Here is a 17817-nt window from a genome sequence, read left to right as displayed (position 1 = left end):
ACATTGTAAACCGTTTATTTCATGTTAGAACACAACAATCCTGAAAAAAAACTGTTTCAAACTCAAAATATTGGTATTATTGATTGGCAAGTGGCTGTACAATTGCTATTTTAAAGGTATATATTCAGTATTTTAGAGAGACACAACTCTGTTGGGGTGAGTTGTAACATTAGCTGAGGACAGATGTGGAGCAATGAAAGGTCATTTGCTGATTTAACATCCACACCATCCAAAATGCTCCATACAGACAATGCACAAATATACATAATTTTAATGCACTGTTACAACTATCCCCCTCGAGCAGCCAGTACATAGCTATCTGTTTTAGCATTTGGGTTTTATGGTAGCAGAAGTGCAAATTAAAGTAGAGAAATTGTTACTTTATCTCATGTCAGTCAAACCATTGTATCTACAATGCTCAGCAAAAAATAATCGTGGGAATGAAAATGAAAATCATTTTTTTTTTGTCATAAATTCCACAATGTTGCTTGCAGAGCCACTTAGCCTGCAAGCTCAAAGAGGAAATAGGACATCACCTCAGCTCTTACCTGGTTGGTCAAACTGAACAGTGTTACAACTAACCCGGTGTTACAGCACTCCCTGGTCTCCCCCCTATATTTAGTTTGAGTATGAAAGTCTTGTATGCTCTCAGGCCACGTTCTCATCCAGTGGCAGATTCATTGTCTCTAGTCATAAATTACAGAGACAGAAGTTATTTATTTATCTGGACTTTTCTTTTCTTTTCCAGTGAAAAATCTGGTAATTGCCTTTTTCCCATATGGCGACATCATTTTTCTGCCCCTGTAACAAATTGTGCTGGACACTACCTCACATTAAAATCAGAAATATCCAGTATTGCTCATCGATGCTATTTGAGACGCTGTGCCCTTTGGATGTAAGAGAAAACTTGTTCTGAGGTGAAAATTGTGAAGTCCTACTTGAGCAGACCTTTTCAGTTGGCAGCCCATGGACTGAATCTAACCCTCTGATCGTGTCTAAATACATAAAAAAGAAAAGCAGATCATTGTGATTTGAGTCAAACTAAATGAAAAAAGTATGTTAATCCTTGTGGTTAAACAAAAACAACAAGCTACTCATAATCTAAGATTGAAAAGGTGCATTGTTTTTCCTGTGCTTTTGTGCACAGGAAGTGGAGGAAAAATTTTTGAAAAAAGTGCATTGTTTTACTCACCCGGACCCTTTGTGCTTCACTTTTTTTTCAAATCCATCTTATTTTAAAAAGGTTACTGAATACGCTTGTCATATAGAGAAGGGGTAAAAATATCTTGAAAGAATGACACCAGTCTATGTTCATAATGGTGACCATCTGCAACACTTTTATACACAAGTTAATGTGAATTATGTATAATTTATTTAAAATAATATGAGATTAAAATGATTAAGTAAATACAGGAATAAACTACAAATAAAAAGGTAAGTGAAAAAGCACTGAGGTGTTAAAATTACCATAAAAGCAAAACTTACCAAACGACATATAAGCAGAAAGCAGTGTTCTTTAGACAGAGTTGACACGAGTGTCCCGCTTTTTACCAAATATGTGATTACAGTCTGGGGATTTTCAGTTGCATAACCAGTAGTTGATATCAGAAGTTGCTTTACAGACACATGACAGCAGGTGGCAGCAAACCACTATATTTCCCAACATCTGTTGCATACAATCATCACCATTTGCAGGAACTGTTTATCTAGTAGACTGTTTATCATCAGTACTTAACATTTGAATAACTTAAAAATTAGCACATTGATCATAGACCAAGTTTCCTCGTACTCTGTTGTAAAAATTCAAGATCAGCTTTGCTATACTCTAAATGTATTGCTCTTGAATAAACAAAACTTGACACACAGATATGGTTAAATAAAATTGTTTATTTAACAATTGTTAATCAATAAAAATAAAATTAAATGTTACAAAACTTCTTTAAAATCAAAGAATTGTACAAATAATGGCTCCAATTTATTCTCATCATGACATAGAAAAATACAAAAGGCACTGTGCATTAGAGTCTGCTGCATATATAAAAAATTTTGAACCAAAAAAATAGTCCACTACTCAGATTTACAACATGTTATTATTAATAATAACCCCTTTTAACAAGGAAAAAAAGCAAGCCCTGTCTAACTCTAGATGTCCTCTTCGTGCAGACTTGCTGCTAATAGGAGCTATTTTTAAGAAACAGGACAGAAAAATGAATTATTGATTTGACTAAAGACAGAAAAAATAAAGTTTATAACTGTGAGGAGTGTGAAAAGAATCAACCAGAAATACAGTGCAAAGACATAAACAAAGATAAATATGTGAGGATGATGGGACGTGTGCAGGTGAGGAGATAAGAATGTGCCTTCAGTGTTGGCCATCCATGTGCCAAATACTTTTCAACCAATAAGCGATCAATTTAATATTTACCTATTACCTTCAAGCCCCCGGACACAGTGGTGATATTCTGGCAGAGATATTTTGGTATGTTTGACCTCCTCTGGTTGAAGTTTGACAAAAAGACAAAAGTAAGTAGGGCTCAATAAACTCATGTACCAACAAAAATCTGAGGTTTTAAGTTTTCTCCTCTAACAGTCCTGTGAAGAGGTCTGATCAGACAAAATCCAATGTGAGTGTCCTGAATACAGATCCTTGAGATCCTTTTTTCTTTTTAAAGTTGTGCCAAAAGAGTGTCCAATATGCTGTCCAAAATTTACAAAAGAACATAAACAAAAGAACTTTGATTCTGTTCTGATATAGAGTGCTGCAGGATACAGTCTTAAATCCCGGATATTAGTTGGCGTATTAACACTTCCGGTTCCCTTGTCTTGAAGTCAGCTGGTTTTTTGAAAGTGTTTTTGGTTATATGCCTGGCAGAGATTTTCATGTTTTGTTCTCCAACATAGAATATGTCAGCAAATATCCCACTTGTGAATTTTGAAGCTTTCTTTAAAAAAAAGGCAGTTGCTAACAAGTGGCTAAATAAAACTCATCAAAACTCATAATAGTGGTGTGTTTGTGAAGATTATCTTGCTGAACAAAATGCAAGTATCAGAAACCTTTGTTTGCCACAGAGCTCATTTTCGGCAATAATCCAATGGAAAAATCCCATCGCATTTTTGTGTAGTGAACCAGAGTGATGGCCCACAAAAATAAGTCATCCCTGCAGCACTCTATTACTAGAACCTTTAAAACTCACTGAATGGTATCTATCTGAGACCAGATAGAACCGAGGCAGACACCTCATAACACTGAAATGGGAATAGTTAAACAAACAAATAAAAGCATTCCATGGAGTGAAAGAAAACGGAACTGTAAAATATTAGTTATTTCATTGTGTAAAATAATCTCATGTGTGGTAAAGTGGCTTTTTTTTATGAAACATTCTTTACTACCCCAACCCAAAAGTCCAAACATGCTGACCAGCAAATGTTTCTTTCTCTGTACCTGCTCTCTGCTGTGCAAATTCACTATTCATTCAAAGCTTTTAGTAGTTCTTACCAAAACAGATCGGTATTAAGGACACCTGTCATTCTTTTTACAATCTCTTTGGCATCCAGTTTCACGTCCAACCAATATATAAATTCACATCCTAGCTGGAAGATGTCAAACTGTGTAGCAGTCATAGTGCAGAACGATTCCTTTTGACATCCAATCACTGGATCATACAAGGTCTATTGTTGCTTTTGCTCCAATCATAGGAAACCATGCTCATCTAGTCCTTTTGGAGTAACCGGGTTCCACTTTGCAGTAGTCTTCATTGTAGAATATCCTGTGAGGCAAAAGCCAAAAGATTGAATCAATGCCAATATTTACAAAAGTTAACTTAGTTGACTAATCATTTACAGTGTTTTATTATTATTATTTTCATTTTTTTGTTGTTGCAGTTTGGCTCAGGCAACAAAAGTACTTGGTTAGGTTTAGAAAAATATCATGTTTGTCTCTGCCATGTGGGTGTAAATAGCTACAGTGGCAATTTACACCCCAGGTGCAAACAGCGCTGTTGGCTGTGGACATCTGGGTGGTTGTGTCCAGGTGTAAACAGCCATGATGGCCATTTCAAACTGGGTACAAATAGCATGTTTTTTATTATTTTTTTCAATTTAAATAGTATGACTAGCACAATACGGTACCTGGTTCTGATCTGCTTTTAGAAGGCTCTGGCGGCTGAACATCTGGGATAGGGAGCCCCCTTCCTTCAACGTCACTCTCCCCTGACGACGTGTGGTCCTCTGCTTTCATGTACAAGGCAGGCCTCTTGTGGTATTTGGCCCGGTAAGTGTCCGTCATACAGTTATCCACAGAAAAGTATGTGGTGGGAAGAACCACATCTGCCAGACCAGGGGAGTCTGTACCGTCATCGTGCCTGGGCTTCGGACTCGGCAACCTCTCATCGCTCTCGCTAGCCGACAGATCGTTCCTGTCCTGGTCCGATGACCCCGACTTGGAGCTGGCGTCCGATGAAAGCCTGTGCTCGGCAGGTGTCTCGATCCACCGACGGAGGGTGGCGTGCGGGTGGGCGGACAAGCCAGTTTTGGGTTCGTTGCGGGGGCTCGACCGCGCTGGCACCTCCGGCGGTTGTGAGTGCACGCCAGATGGGTCAGCATGGCTGCTGCCAAAGGTCTTGGGGGGTAAAGGTGGGGGATAGTTGTGCAAGAAAGGGTCACTGTGGGCAACTGTGCCAGTCTCTTCTTGTTCAGAGAAAGGTCCGGCAAGGTCATCTGAGCTGTTCCACTCAGAGCTGCTGGTCTTTGCTAAGTAAGGAGGCACAGGGCTCACAGGGCTGCCGTCCACATTTTCCTCTTGTTCGCTATTCAGACCATCGTTGCTTTCCAAGATCCCGGGAGTGTATCGGAAGGCTCTTCTTCTATTACAGAGCAAAAACACAAACATCAGGATTTTATTCCTCCCTTTGCCAAATCACTTCTTCTCATGCGGTGTTCTTTTAAAGGGATAGTTTAGATTATTTGATGTGTAGTAGATGCCATACAACAAGCTAAGCAATGAACTGTTGTAGACAGGATCAGTAACAAAAGGTATTTTAGCCATTTCACACAACTCCACATCTAATATTCTCAACTATGCCTTTAAAGATCCTTTTTTTTTTTTTACCTTTGTATTGGCTGCCCAGAGAGGATGTTTATATCTGGTAGATCTGGAGATTTTCTTCCTTCTTCACCTAGACAATAATATATCTTTATGAGCATTTTTACATCACAACACACTAATTTATAAACTCACGGTCATCAACAGCAGATGGTCAAAAAATAGAGCTAGGTAACATCTGTCATGGGTGTCTATTTGAAAACAGCTACAATATATATTTATATTTTTGTGTGTCTCTCTCCAGCAAAGACATGTTATCTAACAGGGGTCACGGTGAGGCCCTTTGCCTGGTGCTGGGAGAGGAAGTATCAAAGCAGCTAGTCTGGCAGAGTGCCCTCAGGCCCCCTGTGTACCACTCTGACTGTCTGATCCAGCCAAAGAACATAGCCCCTCAAAGGGAATTTGGGTTCATATCCAGGCCCTGTTAGCTTTCAGCTAACGGTACTAATGAAACAATAAAGACCCTGAATGAACTCTGGCAGATTTAGAAGTTGGAACATACGAAAACTAATGAAAGCAAGGGAAATTCTTTAAACCTATTAAGGTCAATCGGGCTGTAATGTGATGCCATTTGGAATACGCTGCGATAATTTTTGAGATAATAGCTGATTTCGTCCATTAGATCAGCAAAAGCACTTGTTTAGAAACAGGTCTCTGGGTGGGGGCTGGTGTGGAGCTTAGCCAAGTTAGCAGGGTGGGTGTGATTTACAAGGCCTGAGACAGACAACAGCTGACTAACAGGACAAGAAGAGAGTGAGTGGCTGAGGACCATCTGTGATGTGTCAGCATACCCTCTTTTTTTCCCTGTGCTCTCTCAAAGCATTAGTGGCTAAATCCTTTGTGCTGGCATGCAATTACGCCGGGGTCAGACTCCAGACTCCAGATCCCCTCCACAACACTATTGCGTTTTTAAGCCGCTAAGTCCATGTGGCAATTCACAATTTGATGACGCTGATCTGCAATGTTGGCAAGCAACTGTAACAATATCATTCTCGCAAACAAAAAGGGATGCAGTTTACAATGCTGTCTCCTGAGAAAATCCCCTCGTCTTCATGGTCACATGCGCTGTTGCCAAGAGAAAGCTTGGAGGAGAAAGCAGCTGGATAACAAACACGGCGAGGCGACTGTTACTGTCTCCCACTGTTGAAATCAAAAGGCTTTTCAGCTGTCAAATACTCGCCCTGATCCCATCTGAATTTAAAGTAAATCGATTCTTCAGGTTTGTCTGGCTGATCTCCAGAAAACGTTCATTTCAGCGGAATTTTGGGATCACTGCTGTAGCTGCGAACGCCAGCAAAACAGATGTACTCAAGGTGTCCTGCTGTTTACATGGCCTACTGCACTTGCCTGGGAAACAGCCCATGTACTGTGATTGCAGGGATTAGACTGAGGTACGGTGGCATTTAAGGTGCTATCTAAACTGCACCGAGGGGTGTGCAGTAAAGTTTCCCTGACATTTCCATGTTAACTGGAAAGCATAAAGTCAAGTTGTTGAATAGGATTAAGAAAGTGAAGTTGTCTCACATGCGTTCACGTTCTTTTGCACTTGCTAAACATGTGAGCAGCCATGTTTAAAAGGTGTGTAATATTTAGTGGCATCTAGCAGCAAGCCTGCAGACTGCAAACACTGTACCTCACCCTCCCCTTCCATGCATGTATGAGAACCTACGCTGGCTGCAAAACTCACACGAAATGCAAATGGCCATATCTAGTGCCAGTATTTGATTTGTTCATTCTGGGCTACTGTAGAAACATGGCAGTGGTAGATTAGCAATGAGGGCCAATTGTTATTATACACAACTTAAAACATATTTATGAATATTATATTTCCATTTCTGCCATATTCTGCCAATAGTTCCCAGAAAATCTTACACACTGGACCTTTAAACAATTAAATAGATACGATAAAGTATAAAGATAGTCTGCTCATCTAAATCACTTGCAGACCTGCCTCTAATCCCATTTCATCATAAAGGATCACTCTGAGAAAAGCTCAAGAGAGGCACCTGTTCGGGGAATTCTGTTATCCACTAAAAAGTTGAGGGGAAACAGAGAAGCGATCTGACATTATTTCAATTATTCCAACTGCCAGAGTGTGAAACTCCCAGAGCAAATAGCAAATGTGCCTCCACACAGACCATGAAAGCAAACCCTAACTAGGTTTTGAGAAATTGTACATGCAAAATTTCCTGACAGCCCCTTTGAAGTTTTGTTGATGCGACAAAAAAACAAAAAACTCTACACATTTCAGTTTGGAGGCTGTCAAGCTGAGATTTGTAGTTCTCTGCGTTCTGCTGTCTGGGGTACTTAAAATTCTTCAACATCAATCAGACCCGCGTGCATATTTGCAGCTCAGCTTTTCATTAAGACCTGAACTATGTGGGAAGCAGAAATGAACCCTGGAAAAATGTCAAGTTTTGGCCTGAACTGTGGTAAAGTCATCACATATTCTTAAAAATCATACAGAATAGTCGTTGTTTTAGCAATAGGAACATCAAGCCAGATGCCACAATATAAATATGTCCTAATGCCACGGCGTTAACCCTTTGGTTATCACGTCAGACGCTGGATTGTTGAGTGGCATCAATAAATGGGCTAAGCTGAGCAGCATTACAGCTCTCAACACGCCAACTCATGGGCACACATTGACGGCAGAAGATGTATGCAAACAAACACAATGGAGACAAATCCATTTAGTCGGATAAAGGAGAAAATTCAGCATGATCCACCCCTTTAAATCTTTTTCTGAACTTTGCATCACAAACATTGATTCAGAAAGGGGCACTATCTCAAACAAATGATAATGAAAATGAAATATTTTGGAAAAGTCACTGATAATGACCTGAAATTTGATGTTAATTACGATCCTTTTCTATGATTGCCTGGTGTTGTAACCTGAGAATCAGGGCTAAAAAAAAACACCAGCCATATTGTTAAGGTGGCAGTAGGGACCAGCAGGTGACCAGCAGGTTCTCTGCAAGGCCAGGTCCACCCAAAAACCACCCTCTTAATAATGAGTTTGTGACCCTTCCCTCAGGCTGCAAATTTAGAATACCCCAGTTGAAGTGCAACAGGGCTAAAAACTCCTTTGTCCCCTGTGCAGTAACCCTGCTAAATCTGCACGTGTAATTTGCCTTATTATTGAGTGCTGTGGTTTTTTTTATTGTTTTTATTGTATTCTATATATTATCTATAAAGATGACACTTCTGTTCTTCTTGTCTGTTTGTACTTTGGTTATGTGTACACGTGTTGTTTTCTTAATCTTGAGCCCTGACTGCAGGTCAAGTATTCCAGTTCATACACAGGTTTTTAATAAATAGGTCAATGCCATCCTGTTATATTTTACTGACAGACAGTCTTTTGTCATAATTAATCTAGTCAACTTCCTGGTGTAGACTGGACTGATGATTGCCCCAGGATAACAGTGGCATTAGAATTTAAATGTGTTGTCAGACATTTTGAGATTTTTTAAGGATCTGCGGCCATCCTGATAACTTTGAAGAGGACATGGTCATGTTCAAACTGAGTCATAACAGCCTATTAAGTGTTTTTTATGGTCTCTTCATGACGTCTGCGGGAGACACTGGAGCCGATCTGGACAAATTGAGAAAAGGCAAGATTAACCGTTAAGATGGCAAGTTGAAGAGCGGATTTCTCCTGACAGTCGTGGCCTTTCATGCCGTTATAGACAGGACGTTCTGCTACCATTCTGCTGTAATGAAGCTCAATGAGATGTATTCACAACAAGGACAAAATGTTGTCATTAAGCGACTAAGATGGGCCTCCAACCGGTCATAAGACTGAACGCCTGTGGTCGAAATATCAACTGAAGTCCTCACACTGAGCACCCGCCCACAACTGTGTGCTTTTAGAAAGGATTTTGGACTTTAATGGACTGCTGGAATCTGCTCAGCCTTCTCTGAAACTGCAGCTCAAGCCAGACTACCGCCGCTGAACTCAGCCAAATTGACTTTGGACACATTTACTGCAGCCTGTCAATACAATTTGCAGACGACAGGGCGTAAATATCCAGCCCTGATTTTAAAATAGCCACTGAAAAATAAACCTCAAAAGCCCCCAAGTTTAACAATTAATAATTCAGCATGTAAAGGCATTCAAATTAATCAAGCACTAATTCAAAATACAGACGTGGATGTTTTTCAGACACAAAAAAAATTCTAGTGATTGTGTGTGATGCGTGGACTAAAAGCTGAAATGATTAGTCAATTATTTGATCAGCTGTCAGCTATTAAATCAATCGCCAAGAATTATGAAAATCGAATAATCATTTTGAGTCATTTTTCAGGGCGAAAATATCTAAATTCTCTTTTTTTAAGCTTCTCAAATGCCATTTTTTTCTAGTTTCTTTAGTCTTCTATGAAAGTACACTGAATAGTTTTGGATAGAACAAGACATTTGGGGAAACCATTAAGTGTTTATCTACATTTTGTTACTGTTTTCTGCCATTTTATACACAACAACTAATCTGTTTATCGATAAATGAATTAATAATGAAAATAACCGGTAGTTGCAGCCCGGGTGTAGACACGGTTATATCTCCTTAAAGGCACTAGGGGGCAAAAAGCCTGGGTAAGTAAATAAAAGCATTAATGACTGTATTTCATACACTTGTTTACATGTTTACATATTTATATCAGATAAGGGCTACCCTTAAAAATCATTTCAGGGAAAATCCTTTAGAGAAATATAAAAATATATATCAAGAGAGATTTTACAGCAGTGAATAAGTGTTTCTCTCATTGCCAGGGATTTTTTCACATGAATCACTCTGCATGTGCAGATGCTCACAGCCCAATGACAAGACCAGCATTCGACACTATGCATTTCTGCCTCAGTTTCCCTAACTAAAATCTATTTTTAACTCTGAATAAAACTAGAAGACAGATACAACTGTAGCTGCTGTTTCTCTGCTGTATTTCATGACTCTGTGGGACCTTGAAATAACTGCAGTGCTACAAAATGGCATTTTCACTCGCCTCATGTTTGAATACCACCTTCTGACAGGCCCAGTCATGGCATTTTCTGCCCGGCTGGGCACAGCTGGGTGGCCCCTACAAACTCACTCATCTGCCCCTCTTACTCAGGATTAACTCGGTGTATTCCTGCTGAGGGAATTAGCGAGGCATTTTTCAAGATACTTGTTAATTTAGGAGATATTTTCGCTGTGTATCACAAGCGAGCATGTGCTAAAGATAAAGAATGTGAAGGGTGTCCAGGCGACAAACCCCCTGGAGCTATTCATGTCATCTAATCTCCCTCCATCCTGTCTGGAAGATAAAAATAACCATTATTGCAACTTCGCAACATGACTCATATTTCAGGCTCATCATTTTTATCTTCAATAGAAGTTGTGTCCAAACTGATTCTCCGCCCAGATTTTGTAGCCCCATGGATCTAAAAGTTAGTGTACTGATGCAGGAAGGCATTATTCACTGCATTTAACAGTTAAAGCCCATGACAATCACTACTTTTTCATGATTTCTCTAACGTGTGAAGAAGGACAAATCCAATTCAAAGGGGCCAAGCAAATCCTAACTAACTTTAGGAATCGTATCTTACCTTACCTCAGGTTAGGAAATCCTAAATGCTCAATCCAACATCACTTCTCAACTTTTTATGTCATGGCCAACAACTGACACTACTTTCCCTAAACTTGCAGAGTTAAGAGTTTTTAAACATTGACACACATTGTTTGCAAGCGCTACTGTTAGCTTCTGTTAGCGAACACTACTGTTCACTAGCTAGTAAGTTATAGCAACTACTACTGGTGAAAATTAGGCGAGCTTAACAGTTATCCTAAAGTTAAGTTTATTTAGCATTTTGGGAAGTAAGGATGCTCGTGTAATACTTGTTTTCTATCTTAAGTTAGCATATGAACTTTAACTTAGGAAGTGTCCATCTCTAATGGCTTTTTTCCTAAGTCAGGTCCTAACCCTAATTACCATGGTTAACAATCAGTTAAATTAGGATCTGCTAGTTAGGAATTTTATGCAATGCATTCCCAGGATTTTGTTCTGTCAATTCTGTTTAAGGTTTTTCACTTAGCATTGAAAGAGGTAACATAATTCTCAATAAGTCGGTTCTTTACCAGTTTCCTGCTGGGGTTGATGTTTCCTTTAAGCCCATGTACATGTCTCTACGTGCTGCATAACATAAACTTTACTCAGGAAAAAAGGTCAAGGCGAGTCAGGGAGTTACGAGCGCACTCTTATTTCCATACAGTATCCCTTCAATCAGGCTGTGACCTTAACACCACTGATGGAACAATAAATCAAGGAAATTGCTCAGTACTATCTTAATGTTTCAGATCCTTACAACACACGCAAGTCTTTTGGGCAGAGGAAATTTATTTAAAGTCAAGGCCAAGCCTTTGTGAGAGGCTGATACTTTAATTTGTGACTTACTTCCACAATGTAACACATAGAAAATCCATGTTTCTTCTGGATTTACAATTAATACATCTGTTTTAATGAAACATCAGCAAAGTTGCTGGTGTGCAGAAATAAGAAATTATGCCAAGTGTGAGAGAGTTGCTTACCAGTGGAAAATGTAGAGTGCAATATGTCAGCCTTCAAATCATCACTTCTTCTCTGAGGGAAGTTATCCCTAAAATACAAAATAAATTCAATTATTCATGCATTGTGGACCGCCACGAGACATTCCAGAGCTTGATCTTATACCAACCACTTAAAAGCGCTAAGATGGATCTGCCCTGTGAGCAAAAGAGCAGAAATAAACCCTCATGACCTCAGCCTAAATGTGTATTTCTATCATGAATGATTCACCATGGTGTAATCTGATGCTAATTCCTGCAGTATTCCTTTCTTAAATGTGAAGACAGCACATGTGCCAAGACATTTTAATCTGCTTTTTCCCCTTTGTTATGGATGTTTGTGTGTGGTGTGATGATGCATTAAACCTAATGAAAACTCTTAGAAAAAACAATATAATTACAAAACACATTTTCAGTGCCTTCGGGCCTTAACCTATTCCCAAAACATTTCAACTACGGAAGAATTAATAATCAAAAGAGTACGTTACCAAAATGCTGTCAAGAGATAGGTTTGAATAATGCACTCGCGGTTGAGGAAGTCAGCTATCTGCTGGATCTCCCCTCTGAGTACAGGAGTTGTCAGCTAGCTGGGATCATTATCTCCAAACAAGACCTGTACTACAAAGCCAACAAATGACAGCCCAGCATAATAAGGCTGGCGCATCTGTCTTGTGTGCATTTATGTTAAATGGGTCTTGCTATTCTTAGAACAGTTTGTTTGTAATGTTTAATCATTTAAAAATGGCAGCACTTTTGAGACCCAGTTGGGCATGTGATGACAAAGCAGAACTATGCGGCTGGCATCACACAGCAAAAACGTTTTCTGCGCCATACCTTGAGATGCCAAGTAGAGCAACGATTAGTTGATCAATCGATTTGTTGACTCAGGGAAAATTAGTTGTTGGTTTTGTTGTTTCACCCGTAAATCAACAGAGTATGTAGTCACACATACATAAAAATATATTTATCATTCCCCTAACTTATAATCCCTTCATGGAAATGTTAACCCTGTGCATTTTTATAAGCTTCTATCTGTTTTATTCCAGTATTGTAAGACACACTCGAATGGAAGTATCTTAGTCAACTGAGTGGTCTCTGACTAATGATTAGAATCAGCAGTTTAATCAATGGTGAAAACGATCATTAGTTGCAGCCCTATTTCCAAGATTTTGTGGATCTGGATGATAAAAACTCAGACCCAACAGTATATTTTACCTTGTCAGGTGCTGCTCAGGAATGGGCCGCAGGTCCTTCGATGAGAGGTTCTCCACCACAGGTGAGTCGAGGTTTGCTGAGCCATTGCTCAGTCTGTCACTGCTTTCATATCCAGACTCAGTTCTTTGGATCTTCCAGTTGTCATTCCGCACTTTTAGCGTTGCTGAGCCCTTCGACCGGTCCTTGTCACTGTAACCGCCTCGGCTGTCTGAGTCCAACGAGCTCCGGCTACCGCCAGTTTCGTGCCTCTGTTCGTCCTCGTAGATGGTCATTAGGCTCTTGGGCTTGCGTTCCTCTCGGCCTCCCCACGTAAAATCTCTGTCTCTGTCTCGGTCACGAGAGGGCGACTGGCTGCTGGGTCTTCTCCGGGGGCTGTGTTGCCTTCGCTCTTGACTCACTGAATTACCTCCGCCGCCGCCACTTATAACACTGTCCACATTTAGTGCCTCGCGCATGGGCTTCCACGGGCGGCTGGACCTGCTGCGGCCGTTCCCTCCACTACCAGGTCGCTCTCGGGAGTCTTGGCTGCTGTCAGTATCGTATCCGTTGGAGAGGTGGTCTAACCTCCGGCTGCGGTGACCACCGCTGTTACTGGGCACGGTGGGCAACACCTGGACCCTCGAGTGAGAGCGAGGAGGCTCATGTGAGGACCGCCCGCCCAAGTGGGGCGTTCGCTCAGCCCGAGTAGGACCTTTTCCTTGGCTGCTGTACAGTCTACTCTCCAGGTGCTGTTTGAAACCGTTCTCTGGAGGCGAGGCGGAGCGGGAGTAGGTCCTGTCCTGACCTGGATCTGGTTTTAAACAGAGGAAGTTTCGTAAGAGCTCCAACTAGGAAAACAGCAAAATACATTCTGAATCCTTAAATCAGTGATTCAATAACGTGACACTAGTTTAAATTAAATTTTAGCTTTAAAAAATATACTCTAAGTGTTTCAATGTTAAGTTTACACTGATGTTTCTTTTCCTTTTGTAAACACCTTTTATAGTAACAATCTCATGTAATTCTCGCTTTATTGACTTTTAACTCCGTTTACTCTTTTTAAAAACATTCACTTAAACTTTTCTCACCTCCCAACTGTATAAGTGCCAGACAATAATGCAAATATTAATGCTTCAAATTTGGTAGAAATTAAACATCTTTTGTTTAAAGACTCCCGCATACAAGGAAAATATAATTTTATCTGATTTTCTGCTGCACCTAATGCCAAAAGATGTTGTGAACAACGCTGCCAAGACCAAAAATTCCCTTTCACTGACTCCAAGACGCAAAGCTGTGTGAAAGCACAGTGCAGGTTGGGCAGAATGTGAGGGAGGGGCATGATGACAACAGGGTTACTGACATTTCTGTTTGCAGATGACAGGAGGGTGTAAATTACGACCGGCAGGAGTCGATTTTCATCCCTACTGTACGGAGAGGCGAGCCAGCTCACATACAGACATCCATGCAGATACTGATGATAACAGGTAGCGCTTTGGTGTCGGGTGTATTTTTGTGTGCCTACATGCACACGTGTGCCAAATGCAGAAGTGACATGTCTGCACATGATAGTGTGTCACGGATGTGTCTGCTTTTCCAAGGACACTTCCAGCCGTAATAGCCACTGTCAAAATATATGGCCAGACATCCTTCCAGGAAACTAGTTCATTCGTGTCAAACTACACATGCAGCCACACGCCCTTATTTATCTACATGGCAGTGACATTTCTGAACAGCACTCAATTGTCTACAGCGGTTTTGTTTTACAAATACAATAAAAAAGATCATTCTATGATAGCCTTTGTTTATGATTATGTATCTAGTGTGCAAAAAAACTTCTCTAGTCTGTCTGAAATCTACATGGGAGAATAATTTAAACTGGAAATAACAGAAGATCAGTGGGAAAACGCCTTGAAGAATCTACATACAGTATCAATATGCATTAGTCATGGGCTAGTACACTTCAAAGTACCACATCACCTTCATTACTCCAAAGTACACTTGCCAAAATGTTTCCTAATGTAGATTTAGTGTTTGTGACTGATAAATGCAGCTCCTTGTGCAAATGTTCTGGCTCTGTGCTAAACTACATAACTACTGGAAATCTATTTTCCAAACTCTATCTGATGCTTTTGGGCCGATGCTCCCTTGATTGCCATATTTGGTGTCTTAGGAGAGGGCTATTAGCACGCAGGCTAATGCTCCAAAACTGGAAAAACACCACAGCCTCCCAGTTATATTTAACCATTAAAAAAGTGAAACAGCACTTGAAACTAAACAAACTCTCCGCATATGTAGCTTTCAGGCTGTCTGTCATTTTTTGTTTGGATACTTTCTGCAGAACTGACTGATGGACTTATAAACACAATTAAAAAAAAAAGGTAACTATTAAATTTTGCATGGATAATGTTGTGTTAAAGTGGAAATAAATGCTCAAAAAGTTGTTTCCTCAATGAAAGCAAAACTTATATTATGAGAATCATCATTTAAATTATTATTAGGCTGCATGCCTTGTATTGGAGGAAATTGATTTATGATCACGTCATGTTTGAGGGTACAAAAAGTGAATTTAATACAACATATAACTGTCAGTCCTTGGAAATAAGTCCACAAGAGATGGAGCCCCTATTGCTTTGGAATTTGCTGACCGTGTTCCAGAGTTAAATCACTTTGAACATTAGCCTCTACGTTTCTGCTCGTATATATACGTGTTGTGGAGTTTCTGCGGCCTGCTCGGTGCTGTCCATTGTACACAAGGCTGTGGATCATTTTGGAAGAACGGTAACACATCCCCATCAATACAGTCAGACAGTCCATTATAAGCAGCAAACGTGCTTAAGCTCTTCCTAAGTATTTTATTTTTTTCTTTCTGGAGAACACTTCTTAGCGAAGTGCTATCCCGGGCCGTGGCTGTGCTGCGGTAAATTCTTAGTGCTTACAGCAACTGTAGTGTCACCTCCAGCCTCAACATTCATCACCACACCAGCCTCCTTTAGCCTGCTGCATTCAATCATAACGGGACGCGAGCTCGCTGTGAACACAGGCTGTTGATGTGGTGGATTTGGGAGCATGTTACAATTCTTCATAATCCCTTCACTGATACTTAATTGAAGGCAGCGATGCACTAAAAGAGTATTAAAAGGAGCAGACCAATCGGGCTACTGATAAGAACTGACACACTCAATTTGTGAAGTACAAATGAGAAAAAAAGTGGCAGGACTACAGATTTTTGGAGTTAAATGCACCCTCTAATTAAATTACCCAGTATTTATTTATCACCATTCTGTTAGATCTGCTCAGTTCACAGTGCATGTTTGTTTGTAAATGTTCCTGTCGACCACAGAGAGGGGAACCAATGGCTCTGAATATGAGAGAGTGGGATGAAGGCAGGCTCCAACAGACGTCAGCACTTAATCCCCTTTCTGACACATTGCTCCCGAACCGACGGTTACATAAGGGCTGGGTGGGAGTGAAAGGCTAGCCTTTTGTGTCTTAAAGCTTGTGTGTTCATGTGTCGCACTACATCTATACATCCACAAGTGCTATCTATCCGCGACCCACCTCTGTAGCGTGACTCCGGCCTCCGCTGGCCGCTCCTGTCAGGCTCCCTTCTGGCTGGATGCATCCCACGCACCTCTCCCGCTCTCTGGGCAGCTTCTCGAGAAATGTCCCTGAAGCGGCTCTTGGGATCGCTGGCGCCAATTTTCACTTGAAAACAAAAGAGATGTCAGGTGTTACAGAGTCCTACACCTTTTCCAAAGTCAAATTCAAGCACTTTTAAAGCTGCGTTTTAAGTCTTTTCCAGCACCTTACACCTCAGGTAAATGACACATTTATGTATACATATATAGATACAGGTTAAATCAGATGCTATTGTGCTTTACCACATGAATTTGACTCTATTCTGATTGGTCAATATGTCATTCTATGGGACCACTGCTATGAGTAACAGACCATTGTTATGGATACAGTTCTGATTATAGACTCTAAAGGAGCAATAAAATGATTTTTAAATGAATATTTTGTGTCAAATTACTAATCTTGTTAAGTAAGTAGCAGTGTAAGAAGCAGGATAATGTACAGTGGGTGGGTCATTATTGTGAAATAACACCCCTCCCGGGTGATTCAAGTCCTGCACCACCCTGTCTGGGAGTTTGTTTTTTCCACAACAATGACCTGCACACTGTACATTATCCTTACAACCAAAACGATGATTTATGATATCATTCTACAAAAGAGTGGAAAATTAAAGGACACTACAACAAAGACTTGGCATCCTATAAAACCTGGCTGAGCCGATATAAAACAATCACTAGACAAACAACTTCAATTCAAATAAAATCTTTACTTTACTTTTGTGTAATGTTAGCCTAATGGAAAATTTGTTACTATAGCTCACTGTGAAAGCAAAAGTAATGCATGTACGGTTTCAAGCAGTTTCAAGCACTTTATCCACAATCCAAGCATATTCCAAACCTTGAAAACACTGCGTTAAAATTCAAGAGTTTAAAGAAAAAGCAAAAAGCCTCCCGCACGCTGTCTTCTGCATTTGCAAATCTAAGATTATTATGAACGTTGTGGTGCAATGTGCATCCAGTGATCTAGTTGGAGGCAAGGAAGAACTACAGGCTATCTGAGCTTCTAGTCTCCGCCGTTCATGTCATGTAACACTATGTTTAGTCCAGCTACGTAACAGCTAACAGCTAGGGTGGTTATAACATGACAACAAGGGCATGGGAGTCACAAGCTCGCACGCAATGCATCCTTGTACATGTAGGCATCACAGTGGAAACTACATTTGTCAATGTAGCACCCACTGAGGAATTTATTGCTTCAAATTGACTATATTTCCATGCATCCACATGAAAAGTGTACAAATCCTGAAAAGCGATATGCAAATAACTTTTTTTCCCCCAATCTTAGCTGAACCGCTGCTGAATCAAGTGGGTA

At 40.4% G+C, this 17817-nt stretch overlaps 1 protein-coding gene across 2 annotated transcripts in view; it reads right to left on the bottom strand.

The window, feature by feature from the left end:
- Nucleotides 1-3075: 3075 nt before the first annotated feature.
- usp53a (ubiquitin specific peptidase 53a) overlaps nucleotides 3076-17817 on the bottom strand; it is a 33170-nt gene continuing 18428 nt past the window's right edge. The window contains exons 11-16 of one of the 2 annotated variants that reach the window (XM_084712215.1): nucleotides 16429-16575; nucleotides 12892-13681; nucleotides 11662-11729; nucleotides 5108-5174; nucleotides 4129-4862; nucleotides 3076-3788 (exon numbers count right to left, since the gene is read on the bottom strand). In XM_084712215.1, coding sequence (XP_084568341.1) covers nucleotides 3691-3788; nucleotides 4129-4862; nucleotides 5108-5174; nucleotides 11662-11729; nucleotides 12892-13681; nucleotides 16429-16575 — 1904 coding nt within the window. In that variant the 3' untranslated portion in view covers nucleotides 3076-3690. Of the gene's footprint in view, nucleotides 3789-3850; nucleotides 4863-5107; nucleotides 5175-11661; nucleotides 11730-12891; nucleotides 13682-16428; nucleotides 16576-17817 lie in introns of those variants that run through there. The other variant, XM_084712214.1, reaches the window with a different exon arrangement.

The sequence above is a fragment of the Lutjanus erythropterus genome, chromosome 23 (assembly GCF_056507025.1).
Source record: "Lutjanus erythropterus isolate fLutEry1 chromosome 23, fLutEry1.hap2, whole genome shotgun sequence".
Classification (NCBI taxonomy): domain Eukaryota; kingdom Metazoa; phylum Chordata; class Actinopteri; order Lutjaniformes; family Lutjanidae; genus Lutjanus; species Lutjanus erythropterus.
This window is presented reverse-complemented; position numbering and strand designations above follow the sequence as displayed.